This window comes from Apodemus sylvaticus, chromosome 19 (genome assembly GCF_947179515.1).
Source record: "Apodemus sylvaticus chromosome 19, mApoSyl1.1, whole genome shotgun sequence".
NCBI lineage: Eukaryota > Metazoa > Chordata > Mammalia > Rodentia > Muridae > Apodemus > Apodemus sylvaticus.
In genome coordinates this window covers 18,366,837-18,384,122 of record NC_067490.1, presented here as the reverse complement: position 1 = coordinate 18,384,122, position 17,286 = coordinate 18,366,837, and the positions used below count along the sequence as shown (strand labels likewise).

Sequence of the window (17,286 nt, the reverse complement as noted above, 5' to 3'; positions counted from 1 at the left end):
AACTTGTCCCAGAAGTATCCAATTCAGTTGTAAATTAACAACTTTAAGGACCCAAGGCTTGGCCTCTGAGGTGGGAGAGGTAGCCTTGTGAATCAAGAATTAAGCTGTTACTTCTCAGGAAAAGTGGAGACTATATGTTAAATTAACACAGCTGGCTGAAGATTGTTAGCCATCTTCAAAATTGGAATCTTCAATATTGGGATTATTTCTAGACTAGTCTATGGTTAAGTCAGCTGAACACAATAAGGAGAAGAGTCATTTTAACTCTTCTAATTAATTTTTCCTAAGCTAGCATAACAGTCTCCATGTTCTGTCCCACAAAGTCTAAAAGCTTGAAGCTAGGCAATTTATCTAACCTGGGACATTTAACAATTGAGGTAAGTCAAGAACATATACCCAATATAGCTCTTATGTTACCATGGTCTGGGCATTCAGCAAGCACAGTCAGCATATCTTCTGCAGCATTCTGTGGAAAAAACAGAGGACATGCCTTCTCCCCCAATATTAAATCAGGATCATGGCATATGTTAGTAAGTGAATTCCTTCATTTCACCTAGACATCAATATGCCTAATTACAAGATGTCATATACATTTAGCAAGGAGTTTCTTGGCATCTAATTTTAAAATTTTAAAATTTTCTTAAAAACATGTAAGCATAATTTAAATTATATGTACAGGGACACAATTTCCCCTCTCTTCTTTCTTCCAAGAAGATATTGTTTTATTAATTTAAGTTGGAATACAAAGTATAACCCATAACATAGGCAATAACTATGTAATTATATAAAATATAGTTGCTTTTTCTGTTAGAGCAGTTGCAACTAGACAGCCTAAAAATGAATCATTAGTCACATGTACATATTTTTTTAATCCTTTAAATTAGAAATATGAATATCATTTATCTGTAATAACTAAGTCCTCTAGGATTAACACCATTACGTGGTAGAGGTAGAAATTGAGGACATCAAGAACAAATCTTTATAATTTGATGTGTACAAAATATAAAATTATTTCAAATACCTAAAGGACAGTCATTTAGAGAACATATCCTTTGTTCTTAGAAATTTGAATCACATTTGTATAAACTGTAGAAATTAAGAATTAGCAGTATTAAAAATGGACCAATTTTAAGCAATTATAAACCATGAGCTATGTATATCTACTATTATTAAAAGCTTGACCTTTAACATCTTAAAAATAGCTGCTATAGCACCCAATTTAGGTATCTGTGTTGAAGCAGGGAGAAACTTAAAGGAATAAACATGTGATCTGATAGTACAAATTATCTTTTGGATAACAATTATTAATTTTGTCTAACCTTGGCTGCCTTGTGTGAGAACTGGGGTGCAGAGCCGAGGAGTAGGGTGCACCATTACCTGTCTTTTTACCCTGGGTCTCATGCTCTCTTCAGAGCTTCATCTTGCCCTAGACAAATAAGCCATGTCACCAGAACGTGCCTCTCCTTGCCAATTAGCTCTTTGTAATTAGCTCTCTTGGTGGTCCTCGTGAATATTCTTAAATAGAGGATTGTTTGTATCAATATGGATGATTTTCCAATTAAAGGTCACTTCTTTTCTGGGTGTCACTTCCCTGAATTTGTTAGAATAATATAATATAATAATAATAATAATAATTTCTACAACAGAGGTAATGGGCACGTGGTCAGGAAGGCTGTCCCCCAGTAGTGTGGCCCTGAAGTAGGTGGATCCAAGAGAAACCCCAAGAGTGTCACAGTCAGGATGCTGAGCAGATGGGCAGAGAGAACAGTGGTCACCTTCTTTGGACTGTTTTTCCTTTACTAACTGCATGCTTTACCAATGGGGTCAAATTTGCAACACTAACTTCAATACGGAATATGAATTAAAAAAAACAAAACAACAAAAACAAAAAAAAACACCAGTTTGGGGTTGTTCTGTTCTGGGGTTTTCTAATGAGGAAATAGATTCTAGGCCACAGTGCTTTTTCTTTTGAATTAGCTAGGTCAAAGGCAGGAGTCTGTTGAGTAACTGTGGTCAGTCATCCTAGAACCAGCCTTCAGAAACTGCAGACCATAGGACACAGCTATGAGCCAAAAGAGAATGTCCTCTCTCTCTTACCGACGGCCACCCACAGGTATTTTCCTGGGTGGATTTTAAAGACATTTCCATCATTTGTCCAGTGGTCCTGTCTGCTACACAAAACGTTCTCAGAGATTCTTCTGGGTAAGTTTAATAACTTACTAGCAACTCTTAATACCAGTCACTCCTGACACACATTCCTAAAGTGAGTCAGGATCTACACTCCACTCTTCCCCTCAAACCTCTGCCCCAGCCCAGGAGACTGCACAAGGACACGTTGCCAGGCTGCAGGAAGAGAAATGAAACAGAGAAAATAGGGAATTGTCTTTTGAATCTACTCCGCTGGCTTCAGACTCATTCCGTTGGTATGTGTGTGTCTATGTGAGTTGTATGTCAGTCTGTGGCATATGTATGTTTGTGTGTGTGGTATGTGTGTGTGTGTGGTATGTGTGTGTCTTTGTCTCTGTGTGTCTGTCTCTGTGTGTGTCCATATATGTGTCTATCTGTGGGATGTGGGTGTATATCCATGTATGTTTGTATGTACCTGTCTGGGAGGGGTATATGTTTTGGGTGCCTGTCTGTCTGTCTGTGGTATGTGTGTGTGTCTGTCTCCATGTGTATCTGTGTATATTTGTGTGTGCCTGTCTGTGTATGTTGCATGTCTGTCTGCCTGTCTGCCTGTGGTGTATGTGTGTATGGATTTGTATGTGTTTAAAAGCAAGATTATCCTTATAAATGAGGTCATCCCTGAGCCTTAATCTAGTTGTAATCTCCTAGAATTAATCCAAAAAGCAACCTGTTCCCATTCTTTACATTTCTTTGGCTTCTGGAGAGAATCTCACTCCTGGAAGAGAATCCTGCAGTCATTGGTCCTCCAGAGTTAGGAAAGCAGCCAATGAATTTTTAAGACGAGTTCAAGTAATTTTTAAGAAAGCATATTAACTGGCTTCCAGGAAGAATAGTCTGAAGAATTGTAACAACTCACACAAAAATAAATAAATAAATAAATAAATAAATAAATACTCCAGCCAATCCCCTGCCCGACTTCATTAGCCCGGTTTGTTTCTTTCAGACTCTAAGTCTGCAGACATCTGTGTACCCCGTAGTATTATATACTCTTGGGTACCTCACAGGCCTTTTAATGAGATAAAAATCAACCTACTAAACACGGTGAGGGGAATCGTGGTACTGTGGACAGTTAGCAGCACACATTACAACAGTGCTGTGGTAAGCTTGCTGAGTAAACCCAGACATTCTCTTTGTGTCACTTGGTCCCATCCTGGACCTGGCCATTCAATCCCTGTCAGCACAGGCACAACCTTCTGCAGTCCCTCATGGTACCTGCACTGTGCTCTCCTCCCAAGGCCAAGTGAGTCTCTCACACCGACATTGGGTTCTGCCTCTTCTGCCTGTACTTCCCCTTCCTGACCCCTGACCCTTGGGCACACCATCACCAGTTTCATCAGATAACCATCATAACAGTGACACCAGCTCTTTCAACTATAAAATCATAGCTTGTCACTCCACTCAGAGACTCCACTTGGGAGCCCACCAGCTCGGCAAAAGCCAAAGCCACCCAGCCCTGAGAGTCCTCCTACCTCAGTCTCTCTGAGATTCGGCTGCCTCTGGTCCTCCTCCTCCCCGCTGTACACAAGCAACGTGCCTCTTCCCTTAGGCAAGCATCCGAGCCATGCCTGCCTTGGGGGCCCCCGTCTTTGCACTAGCTGTGACTTTGAACTCATCTGACCCCACAGCGGCATGTGCGGCCCCTCCCTCCCTCCCTTCAGTTATTACTGGACTGTCAACCCCCAGAGAGGCCCTCCCCAGAGGTCTCACCTCCAGCAGCTCTGTCCCCGCCCCCCAGCACCGGCCCCTTTCTCTGTTCCGTGTTCTGATTGGCTCTTTACCTAGCATCCAATTCTCTGTTTCTAGCTGTGTCTATCCTCCACTGGGCAGTCATGATAAAAGATAGACAGCCAGGACAGTTGTCCCCAGTGTCTCCAAGAGCACCTGGTGTGCAATGGGCTGTCACTGCTATGTATGGAAGGATTGGAGAGATGGCCGCCCGCGGAGACAGGATGAGGCCCGTGGACCTCACTAACTCAAGACAGCTGAGAAGCTGGGACAAAAACCTCTCTTTCCCATCATGCTCAGAAAAGGTTTCGCCTCCTAAGAGTCCTGGCCATTAATCTCAGTCACTTCCCACCCGGCACTGCCAGGGACATGGAGAATTTCCGGCATCTGCTACTGACCTTGCCACTCCGCACAGGAAGCATGCTTCTCTGGGTTTTAGCTTCGAGGAAAAGAGGACAGAGAGCAAAATAGTTGGAAGTTGGGAGACGCCATCGCTTGGGCTTCCCTACCCCTGCCAATCAAGGAGGGTTTTTCTTTGTTTGTTTTGGTCTGTCAGCCAGGCGTTAAAGTGACACTGCTAAGACCATTTGTTGTACTAGGCTGCTGGGTTTTCACTCGACTTCACCCTCATTCTGCTTCTGGTAATAACTATATGAAGTGTAAGACCATTCTGTAGAGCAAATGGTGGTGGTGGTGGTGGGGGGGGAACAGGTCTGATCTATGGTAGCGATATTCGCCACTTTCTCGCTGCATCAACAAAACTACTGACAGAAACTAACTTAACAGAGGAAGGGTCTGTTTGGGCTCACAGTTTGGAGACACAGTTCACCACGGCAGCTTTGCGGCTCAAACTGTGGTGACGAGCGTGTTCACAGTCAGGCGACAGAGAGAGACAGATTCTGGTGCTCAGCTTGGTTTCTTGGGTTTATTTAGTTTGAGGCCCCAGCCCCCACCCCAGGGTGGGTCTTCCCCCTCTCAGTTAAACTCAGAGACCTGCCCTCACAGACACAGCCAAAGGTGTGTGTCGTAGGCCGTTCTAAATCCTCATTAGTGATCAAGATTAACCGTGATAATAGCGTCCACTTTGGTTGGTATGGCCATTAACTGCTGTACCATTGGTACGAGGGTGGAGGAGCCCGCCATCTTTGAAACTCTGCTGTTCTCTGCTGCTCCTGGTAACACTGGTGGTCAATGGATGCCTACTCCTAAGAGCATGCCTTGTTTTAGCCAGATTTCTGTTGGGTGGAGGGAGCCCGATTTAACACTTACCAGTCACTTCCTGGTAAAACTGCTTTTACAATCTCGGAAGAAGTAGTCACGCATGCTAATTGCTCCCAAATCTGGATATATTTCAGGATGTTTTGACAGTTTTCCCCACATAACATCTGTACTTAAAGAAGCCTCACTGCGCTTGGTAAAGTATTGGCTTTGATTTCTCCGCTCACATCCGGGGGTCCTGCATGGTTCAACCCTGCTCTCCCCAGAACTCCCAACCAGGCGCTGCCCCTCCCCCAACAGGCCTGTCCGTCCTCCACGAGTTCAAGCCTCCCCAGCCATCCATCTCCAGCCCCGTCATGTGCATCATCTCTGACAACTCCCTACACATCTCATAGACCCAGGCTGCACCCTTACTAAAACCCAGAGCCACATGCTCCAACCCCCACCATGTTCCCCTGCGTTGTTCCAATGTGTCTGTTTGCATAACACTGTCAGAACATAATGCATGAGAGGTGTGTGGTCAACGTGAATGGTTTGGAAATGTTTCTGGAAAGAACTACCTCAGTTAACGTCAGGGAAGGGGGGGGGGGATGGGGGGGGCGGGCAGGGAGGAGCTCAAAGGCCCAGGAGTGGAGGACAGGATCTCCTTGCTTGAATCTTGGCTAGAGGCTGACTCCTGTACACAGGCAAAGAAAGCCTGTTTGGCTATGACTATGCCCCCTGCCCGTGTAAAGATCACGGGGGTCCCTCCTAGAAAAGTTAAGTACATAGAGACAATGGTAGCCTATAAAGTAGTAAGGTCTGAACACAGAATTAAAAAGTCTCAGGAAAATATAATACAGAACTTAGGAAAATATCACATAGAGCGGCTTCTAAATTTGGAATGTTAGTCTTGCAGAAGATTCGCCCTAAGCTGAGTACACTGGAGAAGGGCCTGTGGCCACCCTACTCACTCCCTACATTCTGGGACCAGGTGGAATATGTTTTTGTTGTCCTTACCTGTCCAATCGATCTGACGTGAGGTTTTTAGATAAAAGGTGAATGGGGGATCACTTAACCAGATAAGGAAACCCAGGCCCAGAGCCCCCTCAGTGTGACACCCGTGGCAAGGCTGATGAGCCCAGCAGAGATGGGGAACCCTCTGTGATAGGAAAGGACTTAGGAATTGCATTCCTAACAATCACTGCATTTAAGCTTCTGGAAGGTTCTCCCGTCTGTTCCCACCACTTTCTTCAACTTACACAATCAGCTCTTGAGACCACTGTTGAGTCTGGCTCCAGACAAGGTATGTGGAAAGGGTAGCTTTTCTCGGATTTCTTTAATTCTTCAACAAAGATTAGCCCAGGCCTTGCTTGCATGCACGCTTTCCCCGGGCATCTCTAACAATCCTTCACATGCTGTCTTTGGACAGCACTAATGGAGAACTGAAACACTAAATATGTTCCAGGGTTTATTTAACATACAAAGAAAAACAGGCAACCAAGGTTGACCTCAGCTCCTTGGGTCTTGGGTAACTTGGTCCCTCTCCCATTCCTGTCTCTCCTTCAGAGGCTAGACACACCCAGTTGCCCTAGCATTGACTTCAGACCAATTTGGACTGAAAACAATCAAAATGTTACTTTGTGGACATTATTTGATGTGCTGGTACCCAGGAGAATTATACTGATATTTCTTCTTTAGGAACAAGAAATTGTTTTCTTTCTTCTTAAACACATATGCATGTGCACACACACACACACATACACACACACACACACATACAAGCACATTCAGTGTACCAGTGAACAGAAGAATGTATTCCTAGCCCCTGTGTGTGTGTGTGTGTGTGTGTGTGTGTGTGTGTGTGTGTGTGTTTCTGGCTTTGTTTTATTAAGCCCATTTATCCCAGTCATAATTTTTAAAATAAAAATCAATACAATACGCATTTGAAATACCCCCTTATGTCTTTTCACCATTCAAATTTGGGAGTTTAAAGCTCACTATTGCCTAGAGCCTTGACTATGAATTCCCAGATTTTCAACCCCAGGTAAGCTGAAGGATTCCATTTAAATCCTACCATTCTGTCTGCAACTGAAATAGACCCTGAGGTCATTTCCAGGCAGCCCACTCTGCCAAGTCCGCAAACACGTCCTCCTCACACCCTCCACTATTATTTTTAAATCCACTCTCCAAACCGAAACAAAGCAAAACAATAACCGAGCCACAGAGGCAGAAGTTCTAGAAGCTGTATCTCTCCTCTTTTATCTTCCGTAGGGGAGGCATTTTAAAATACGGGCTTATGTCAGACACTGAGCAGCCCCCATGCAAGAATGCATATCTCTAAACTCCTTGGAATCCTGCCCAAAACTGGAGATATTCTTAGCTGCCCATCTCCTGCCTTCTTGAACTAGGCTAAAAAAAAAAAAAAAAAAAAAAAAAAAAAAAAGACCGGAGGTGGGGAAGGGACTAGGAATCTGGAAGGAATGAACAGTATTCTCTAAACAGTGACTTGATTTTAGTGAGGTGCTTAGAGCACAGAGGAGGCTGACATGTTGCCAGATAGGAGAGGGTTTTTGGGAAGAGGCATCAGAGGCATCTCTGTCCCCAGGCCCTTCTCCCTGACCATTGATTCTCAGCCTCTGTTGGAATTTGTCCGTTGGACAGCAAGGCCTTCCGAGAAAATTCTGAGAGTACACACACTGGGCTTCTCCCGTGTTTGTATTTAGATCAACTTGGGATAAATAAAAGGGGGTGAATAGTCAAAGCTTAATCTCACTTTTAACTGACTTCAGTGTAAAATAGTGGGGATAGATTTCTCGTAGCAGCCAGGCAAGAAGAAAAGAGAAAAGAAAAACTTTATCCTAAGATCCACATAAAATTTTTGATTCACTGGGTTATTTTAACATCAATGATAGTGTTGTTCCCTATTCAAGTTACTCTTGAATTTTAAGGCAACATATCTTCAGAACACTGGATCTTTCTCCAGTTCCCCCACAGATCTCAAACACTTAGACGCCAAAACGACATGGTAAGACACTGACTGGTGCCTCTTGACCTGCATTGTGTCGCAGAATTGTGCTGCTATGAGAAGATTCCATCTGTCCGCTACCATCACACCCTCACCACAGATCCTGTCTGGGCTTGGCTGTTGGGTCATCTGGATAGTAGCTCCCACAATCTCAGGGCATGAGTGAGCTCACGGTTACCTTGGCAACCAAGCCAGCTCGGATTTCCAAACCTCACTTTGCTATCTCCTGAAATTAGATGGTAGTATTGACATTTAGTTACATGTCTGTCACAGAAATGAAGTTTGTAGAGTGATTCTCCCCCCCACCCCACACCTGCATGACCTACCATGGAAACTGATGGCACCAATTAGAATAAATACACAACAGATACTTCGTGCGCGCGCGCGCGCGCGCGCGCGCACACACACACACAAAGGAATCCTCAATTTTTGACAACAGATGCATTTGCTTAATTCTTTGTCTGAGATGCTGAACCACGCGTGCTATTCTCTGTATGCCCAATATTCTATTGTGGCTTTATTTTATGATCAGGACAAAGCAGGACTTCATTCGCTGCCCAGTATACACAGGAAGGAGAATAACAAAAAGCTAAGCCTGTTTTAAAAAAAATAAGTAATAAAATAATAAAATATTCTCCGTGTCACTGGATACTGTTATTTATGCTGATTCGAAGTTAGACTGAGTAGTTAAATCAGAGTCTCAAAGATAAGCTACCGCTCCTTTTCATTTATATATTTACACATACTTCTACCCATAATGCATCCAGAAACCTTTGATGCCATCTTTACTCAACTAGGATACTTGAGATTATCCTGAATATGCAGAGCAACACATTAATCTTCGTTGACTCCTGGCTTTTCTTCTGTAATTCGAGAACATCTTAAACTTGGGACTTTTGCATTTGCTATGTCTGGTACAGCTCCACCCCACCCGCCCTCCTCCCACCCCCCCCACCCCCCCCCACCCCACCCCACCCCTGTGCAGGCAAATGCATGGAAAGACTCAACTTGGAAATTATATTTAATGAAAGTACCCCGCTGAGCTCTGCATCACAAATGATTATTTTTAGAATTTCTAACGGCTGCCTGCATATATTTGTTTGCCCCCATTGATATGTAGGAAGAACTCTTTAATGATTTAAGAAGTTTTGTTTTGTTTTTTTTTAATTCATGTACTTGGTTCTTCCCATTACATAAACAACAAAGGCAATAAATTAACATCTCATAAAGCAAAGCCTTGAGTCTATTGGTTAAGAAAGCCTCAACTCCCTGAGAATAACCTTTCCCGTTCTTGATTCCCCTCCCTGGCTGTTCTTTAAAAAAAAAAAAAATTATCAGTCAGCACATTTTAAGGTAGAGGGGAGGTTATTATTCCGTGCCTGCCACCAACCATCAGACTCCATATTTCAACAGCCTGTCTTACACAACAATACTTTTACTTCTAGGCCAGTAAGTTATACTGTCAAAACAGAAGCTTCTGTCTTCGATTTTCAGTAGAAGCCGTTTCTTCCTTTATTCTTTTTCCCATGAGCCATTGTGGATCACCTGTAACAGGGGAGGGGTCTGCTTCCAGTATTGTGTGACCTCATCGGCCCTTAGTCTATTTCTTTCTAAAGTAGGAAAGTTTTTCTTACTTTACACCTAGCTTAAAAAAAAAAAAAGAATAAAATCCAAATTCCGTTTGGAAGCAGATAAGAAAGGGGTTGTGCTTTGTCTCTGTGTGCGTGGGCAAGAAGGGCGGACATCCTTCTTTGTATTTGCCGGCGCCAAGCAGCAAATACCACTGACCTCCTCACTGGCTGTTTGCTTTCTCTCATTGGGTCCGGGTCATCTTCGCCCTTTTGTGTTTTATTAAGTGGGTGGAAGGTAGTCTTTATCGTTTCCTCTCATCTTGCAACTATTTCTCGAGAGCAGAAATAGTTCCGGCATGTTGGGAATTCAAGGACTGAACTACTCTGGGTGACCATCTCTTGTGTTGGGGGGAGCTGGGCGTGGTCACTTCAGGGAGGGGGGGGAACCTGAACGCATCCGCATTCCACAGTAAGATGTGAAAAAGAGCCTTATCCGGGGTTGGAATGTGGGGGGCTTAGCAGGCTGTGTGCATGACTCATAGATGGGTTTCATATCCAGCCCTGGTTTCAAACATTATTTTAACTGAGACATTAACTAAGCGGGAGAAGAGAGAGGGGCTGTTGGGGGCTAGAGAGATACGTGTGAGCCTCTTCCGCGGTTGCCTTTCAGGTCCGATGTTGTGGTCCTCTGCTTTAGCATCGCGAATCCCAACTCCCTAAATCATGTGAAAACCATGTGGTATCAAGAAATCAAGCACTTTTGCCCGCGAACGCCTGTCGTCCTGGTCGGCTGCCAACTAGATCTCCGCTACGCCGACCTGGACGCTGTAAACCGGGCCAGACGTCCCTTAGCAAGGTAAGCTAAGGATCCCACCTTTGCCTGGCACCCGGGCGAGGAAGCAGGGCTTGCAGACACCGCAGGTTTTCAGTGGCCGCAGAGGCTACACCTATGAGCCATCGGCTCTAGCAAACCCGGCCATTCATCCTGAAGCTACTGTGCTGATAATCTCGTGTCCCAGTCCAGTCTCATAAAATGGTTGGCCAGTGCTCGGGAGGAATTCCATAGTATGGAATAGGGTGTGCGGTAGTGCTTTGGGTAAAGTACTGTATTTGAATAAAGTCCTACACAGAATGTTAGCCACCCAAAATGGTCTCATTGTGGCCATTGTGCCTACTTAGAATAAATTTAAAGCTCAGAATGATCAGGCCCCGTTTGGGCCAGTTATCACACCCTAACAAAGATGGACTTTCATTCCCACAACCGTGTCCAGACTGGTATTGCTAGTATTTTTCTGATTTCTAATATTTTGTGCAGTAGCAGAAAGGGACCCTAAGGCCTTCCACATTCTAGGGAAACACTCTACCACTGAGAAACATCCCCGGTCTTCTCTTCACTCTTTATTTCAAGCAGCAGAGAGGGGGCGATAGGGAAGGTGGGGGGGATGAGGTGGCCGGGATGGGGGGTGGGGAGAAGGCACAGGGAGGGTGTCCTACTAAATTTCTTAGGATGGAGCATAGCTTCCTCTGTAGCATAGATCAGGTTTGAACTTGTGATCCTCCTGCCTCAGCCTCCTGAGGGGATCACAGGCCCATAACACTAGGCCTCCGCCAGTGTCCAGTTTTGTTTAAAAATCAGGTAGTGCTAAGCATAGTGAGGCTCACATGTGGTCCCAGCACTTGAGAAGCAGAGGCAGGTGGATCTCTGTTTGAGGCCAACCCAGTCTATGTAGGAAGCTCAAGGTCAGCCAGGGCTGCGCAGTGAAACCCTGCCTCAAAAAGAAGAGAAACACCCAAAAATCATGTGTAGTTGTAGTTGAAAAAAAAAATGCAAGCATGACTTTTTTAATGCATCTAGTCCATATATTACCAATGTGTCAGACTTGAAAAATAAAAAGTAAGGCTGGAGAGATGGCTCAGAGGTTTAAAGCACTGACTGCTTTTCCAGAAGTCCTGAGTTCAATTCCCAGCATCTTCATGGTGGCTCAAAACCATCTGTAATGGGCTCCAATGCCCCTTTCTGGTGCGTTAGAAGACAGTACAGTGTCGCCATTCAAACAAATCTTAAAAAGAAAAAAGTAGAGGATTTCTTTTACTATGTGCACACTATGGATATCAATTATGGGAAGAAAATAAGAATTTTTAAAAAACCTATGCTCAGGGCTAGAAAGATGGCTCTGTGGTTAAGAGCACCGGCTGCTCTTCCAGAGGTCCGGAGTTGAATTCCCAGCAACCACATGGTGGCTCACAACCATCTGTAACTGTAGTCCCATGGGATCTGATGCCTGCTTCTGGAGTGTCCATGCATACAAAGCACTCATATTCATAAAGTACATAAATCAATAAAACTTTGAAAACCTGTGCTCTCAGAAGTTACTCTTGTAAAAAACTGCTCTGCCTGTTTCGCGCTCACATCCTCTGCTGAAGAGCAAGATTCCCACAGAATCCTGAGAGCAGTGTTTCAGCATTAACCTAGTCGGCTTATCACAAAAACCTTCTCCGGGTCCCGCTACATATGCTCTCAAGGCAATGACGTATGAGAGAGACAGTCTTAGACCATTTCCGGTGCTTTCTGGTACATCCTGGATAAAATTCAGGAGAATGGGTCACATTCAGTCGGCACAACCCCTCTGTTCAAACGTGCACGGGGCTAGGAATGGAATGTCCAGAGTGTCGGGGGTGGGGGTGGGGGGTGGGGGAGGTAGTGGGTGGGGGGGTAGGGGGGGACTGAAGAGAGGATAACAGAGCTGTCCAAACAGCCGACCAGGACAGTCCCTTCTACAAACAACTTAGGGATTCCATGAAGCAGGGTATTAGCCATAAGCTTTGGTTTAATCAGATAGCAAATTTCAAGCCAGCCACAAGGACAAAGATCACCCAAGGCCCACAGAAAGAGCCTTAAAGTTGGACCTTCTTCCCTGGACCTTTCCAGCCTTGTCAGCACCCTGAGGTGTGCCCTCCCTCCCTCCCTCCCTCCCTCCCTCCCTCAGTCCCTCCTCAGTCCAGGTCTTCAAATCCAAATTCCATCCAGTCTTGTCATTGTTCCCTTGGGCCAAGGCCTGGGAAGCATATGACTTTTGGTATCAAAGGCAAAGTGTTTAAAAGGTCAGTCTCCAAGAGCATTTGTCGGAATCGGAGGGAAGGATTGTAGCAATCGAATCTTGTCTGTTCTGGAATCTCTCCCCTCTGTTTTCACGAGCCCAGCACCAGGCTGCTGATGTTGGCCTTCCTGGGCCTGATTAAATTGTAAATGAGTCTTGTGCGCCAGACCAAAAGGGCGAGGGCTTCTTCATTCCACTGGCTTTGTGGAAACAGGAGGAACTGACACAGAGTTGCAGGCTGAGCCTTGCCCGTGTTATTTGAATACTTTCCTTGCAGTGAGGGAACTCTGAGCTCAGGGTAGATCCTGAGGTGAAGTCAGCTGTGGGACTCGGGGTACCAGTCCAAAGAAAAGGCCTACAGAGGTGGATGGAAGGGGGGGGGGGGATACAGAGCCGGATTCACGAATCTAAGAGAGAGACTTTAGTAGCCACTGGACATGGATGACTGAACCAAGAGTTGAAAATTCATAATCAACGGTCACTCCAAGAAAAAGGATTTATAGCCATAGAAAAAGATGGCCGTAAGAAGCGATTGAGCTTCTCCCTGTTTCTTCTCACCTAGAATGAACTGGTACTTCACAGAATCCCAGACAGCAGAAGTGGGTACATTTTGAAGTTATAAAAAACCGAAACATGATGCTAAAGACACACGTGGTAGTGATTACTTTTGTTTTGTGTTGTTTTGCTTTGTTTTGTTTTGTTTCCAGACATCTATGTAGCCATGGCTATCCTGGAAGCCACTCTATACACCAGGCTGGCCTCAAACTCAGAGATCTGTCTGTCTCTGTCTCCGGAGGGCTGGGATTAAAGAAAGGTGTGCACCCCTACCAGGCTTAGTAGCAATACGTGTAATACATTTTATTGCGCTCTTCCTGTCTACCAAGAACAATGCTAAGCATATTTATTATCCTGTTTAAGCCTCTTCCTTAAGGGTCCCGTGCTTGCCAGGGTTGCTATACCAGTCTAGAAGATGGAAAAATCAAGGCTTGCAGAGGTTAGACCGCTTGCTCAACATCACATAGGTAACAAAAGCCAATACTTTTGTTACCACCATTACGACTAACAGCATATGTTTGACTATGGCCACAAATCCTTTCTCTTAGAGTGACTGTTGATTGTGAATTTTCAAGAACCTTACAGGATTTTAAATATAAAAATTTAAGAAGTGCATGGGATTTTGATTGTATAATTCTATTGGGAATTTAGACACTCTTCCTCCTTTTTTGCCCCCTTCAATGAAAACTAATTTTTACTGAATTTTCCTTTTTTCAGGCCCATAAAGAGAGGTGACATTTTGCCCCCAGAGAAAGGCCGCGAGGTGGCGAAGGAACTTGGCATCCCGTACTATGAGACCAGCGTGTTTGACCAGTTTGGCATCAAGGACGTGTTTGACAATGCCATCCGTGCGGCTCTCATCTCCCGCCGGCACCTACAGTTCTGGAAATCCCACTTGAAAAAAGTCCAGAAGCCTTTGCTTCAGGCGCCCTTCCTACCTCCGAAAGCTCCTCCCCCGGTCATCAAGATCCCCGAGTGTCCGTCCACGGGGACGAGCGACGCCTCCTGTTTACTGGACAACCCCCTGTGCGCCGACGTCCTCTTCATTCTCCATGACCGGGAGCACATCTTTGCACACCGCATTTACCTCTCTACCTCTTCTTCCAAATTCTACGACCTTTTTTTAATGGAGTGCGAAGAATCTCGGGGGTGTGGAGGAGCTGGTGAGGAGGTACCAGGCAGGGATTTTCAGGGGCGGACGCAGAGTCTTGGACCAGCCGAGGAAGGGAAGGAGGGCCCCCAAAGGACTCCTCAGGCTGACCCAGGAACATCTTCAGGCCAGGACGTGCCGGAGAGTCTGGCTTTGCAGACAGATGTCTCAGGTTCGGAGGCACACGTCCTGTCCGGCTGGAGCAAAGGGTTTGTGAGCATGCACAGGGAGGTGCGGGTCAACCCCATTTCCAAGCGGATGGGCCCAGTGACCGTGGTCAGGCTGGACCCGTCGATGCAGTCGGGCCCTTTCCGGACCCTGCTGAGATTCCTCTATTCTGGGCGGCTGGACGAAAAGGAGAAAGATCTGCTGGGGCTTGCGCAGATGGCCGAGGTCCTGGAGATGTTTGATCTGCGGATGATGGTGGAGAATATCATGAACAAGGAGGCCTTTATGAACCAGGAGATCACGAAAGCCTTCCACGTCAGGAAAGCCAATCGGATCAAAGAATGTCTCAGCAAGGGCACCTTCTCAGGTGAGCAGGGCTGGAGTGGGGACGGGACTGGACGTAAGAACTGGTGAAGGGTAGTACGGATTAACTTGACCTTAACTAGTTGCTTTTCAGACCCGAGAGGTGGTCTTTCCTCCTTGAAGAGGTCGAGAAACAAGGACCCGAGGGGTCAGGTCACTAAGTCAGTTAAGTGGCAAGAGTGAGGACAAGAAGCCAAGCCTTGTCACTACAGAAACTTAGTCCCTGAACCTTCAGCAGTCACAGGGTAGGACAGGCCTCCTGGAGGGGGTGGGGGGAGGCACCTGGTCTGTCTTCTACCCTTGCACTCCTGGGTCTTGGTTTTTCTTCGTCCATTTTGGATAACTATATCACACACAGCCCTCAGCATCCTTCCACAGACAAGTTCTCTGGAGACTGCCCCCAGTCTGCTGTGCTGACCTTCACATCGGTCTGCCTAATGCATTTACACTATTTTTATTCTAAAGTCTTCACCTCAGTATGTAGGGGGAGTGGGGGTGGGGGCTGGGGGTAGGAGAGAAGCAGACTCCACAGTAAAAAGCTGAGCTCATGTTTGTCTTCCATAATCCCCCCCCCCGTCCCCCCCCCCCCCCCCCCCCGCCACGAAACTCCAGGAGAACAGATACTGAGTCACCCTGTTCATCTCAAAGCAAGGAGTAACATTTACTCCATAACATTTGGTTGCCATGGTGTGGGAGCACCCCGGAATGTTCCTGAAAAGAATGTGTTTGCGAAGAGGCACTAGATTAGCTGGTAGACGTCCATTAAAGCTGACTGACGCCTCTCTAACTTGCCCAGACAAGGCCAGGCAAGAGTGGGGCTGGAGTGGGGGTGGGGGAGGATGGGAATGGGGGTGCTCCTAGGATCCATGTATGGAAGAGAGGCCCCATCATTGTCACTCGGGGTAACTGAGATGTCTGAGGTAGATAATGGATGGCATGGGAACGCTGTTCTATTTTCTTAGCTACAATAAATCAGGCACACGTTCTTAAGGTGTTGCAGTGGTTAGAGATTTTGTGATAAATTGGAAATGAAGTGACCCATGAACTTCAGTTAATGCTTGTATGCATGCACGCCCGCGCGCGCGCGCACGCACGCATGCACACACACACACACACACATACACAGAGAGAGGCAGACAGACAGCTATATGCCTAGGACACACATGGCCAACCAGTAATAAGAGATAGAAGAATAAGCCTTGTACATGCTAAACATCCCCAGCCTGAAAATCCAAGACCCAAAACGCTCCAAATCCCAATTTTTTGAATATCAGCGTGTGGTAAATTCCATGCCTGTCCAAATCGGACAAAAGTGAAAACATTTATTTCAAACACTGAACACAGCAATACAGCCACAATCGTGGATGTTAATTTAAAAAAAAAAAAAGACTATCTTATAACTGTTGAGTAAATTAAACAATGAACCATGTCTAGTGTGTACTGGAATAACTTGCAGGCTGTGTAGACTGGGCACCTATGAAAGATACCAGAATTTAACATTCAAACTCATAATTCGGCACCCGGATTGTCATTACCTATGTGTACGTCTGTCAAAAGCTGTACAAATCCCAAAATGGAAAAACACAAGAAGATATTCCTCCCCTTCCTGCTACTTTCTGGCTCTGAGAATCTGTGTTGTGGTCCTGTGTACAATTTCCTTGACGTGGGAGCCAGATATGCCAAAAATATGGATTGAAGTAAGATTGGTAGGCCCAGAAAGAAGAGAGCATGAGAGATGCCCGCTAATGGGCGTGGCCAGAGCGGGAGAGTGGAGTGAAACCCCTGGCAAAGCTGGCTCACAGTCTTGTTCCCTTGATCCTTGGCAGATGTGACATTTACCTTGGATGACGGAGCCATCAGCGCCCACAAGCCGCTGCTGATCTGTAGTTGCGAGTGGATGGCCGCCATGTTCGGGGGTTCCTTTGTGGAAAGCACCAATAGCGAGGTACGCACTTACGTGCATACGTACGTACGTTGGAAGCCCAGAAGGTTTTAAGAAGCCCAGATGGCTCCACTTTACCAGTTTCCATGAAATAGTTCCTCGGGCTGATCGTTAGTGCAAGACTTGCAGTGTAAACACCTGCCGTGTCTGTAGTCATGAGAATAGTGGGTTGTCCATCCATGGACGCATTATCATACGTTTGTTCCACTAAAGAACTGTGACCTGCCATACTTTCTAACAAACACCAACAGGCCGGATCCAATCAAAAGCAAATATAAGAGCCTGTCTTCTAGAAGTTTGCG

General features: G+C 45.8%; 1 protein-coding gene across 6 annotated transcripts in view; it reads left to right on the top strand.

The window, feature by feature from the left end:
• The window catches only part of Rhobtb1 (Rho related BTB domain containing 1), a 73,825-nt gene that overhangs the window by 39,308 nt on the left and 17,231 nt on the right, over window positions 1–17,286 (top strand). For all 6 annotated transcript variants that reach the window (XM_052163559.1, XM_052163560.1, XM_052163562.1 and 3 more), the window contains 3 exons: window positions 10,379–10,564; window positions 14,079–15,046; window positions 16,869–16,987. In XM_052163559.1, coding sequence (XP_052019519.1) covers window positions 10,379–10,564; window positions 14,079–15,046; window positions 16,869–16,987 — 1,273 coding nt within the window. The remainder of the gene's footprint in view (window positions 1–10,378; window positions 10,565–14,078; window positions 15,047–16,868; window positions 16,988–17,286) is intronic.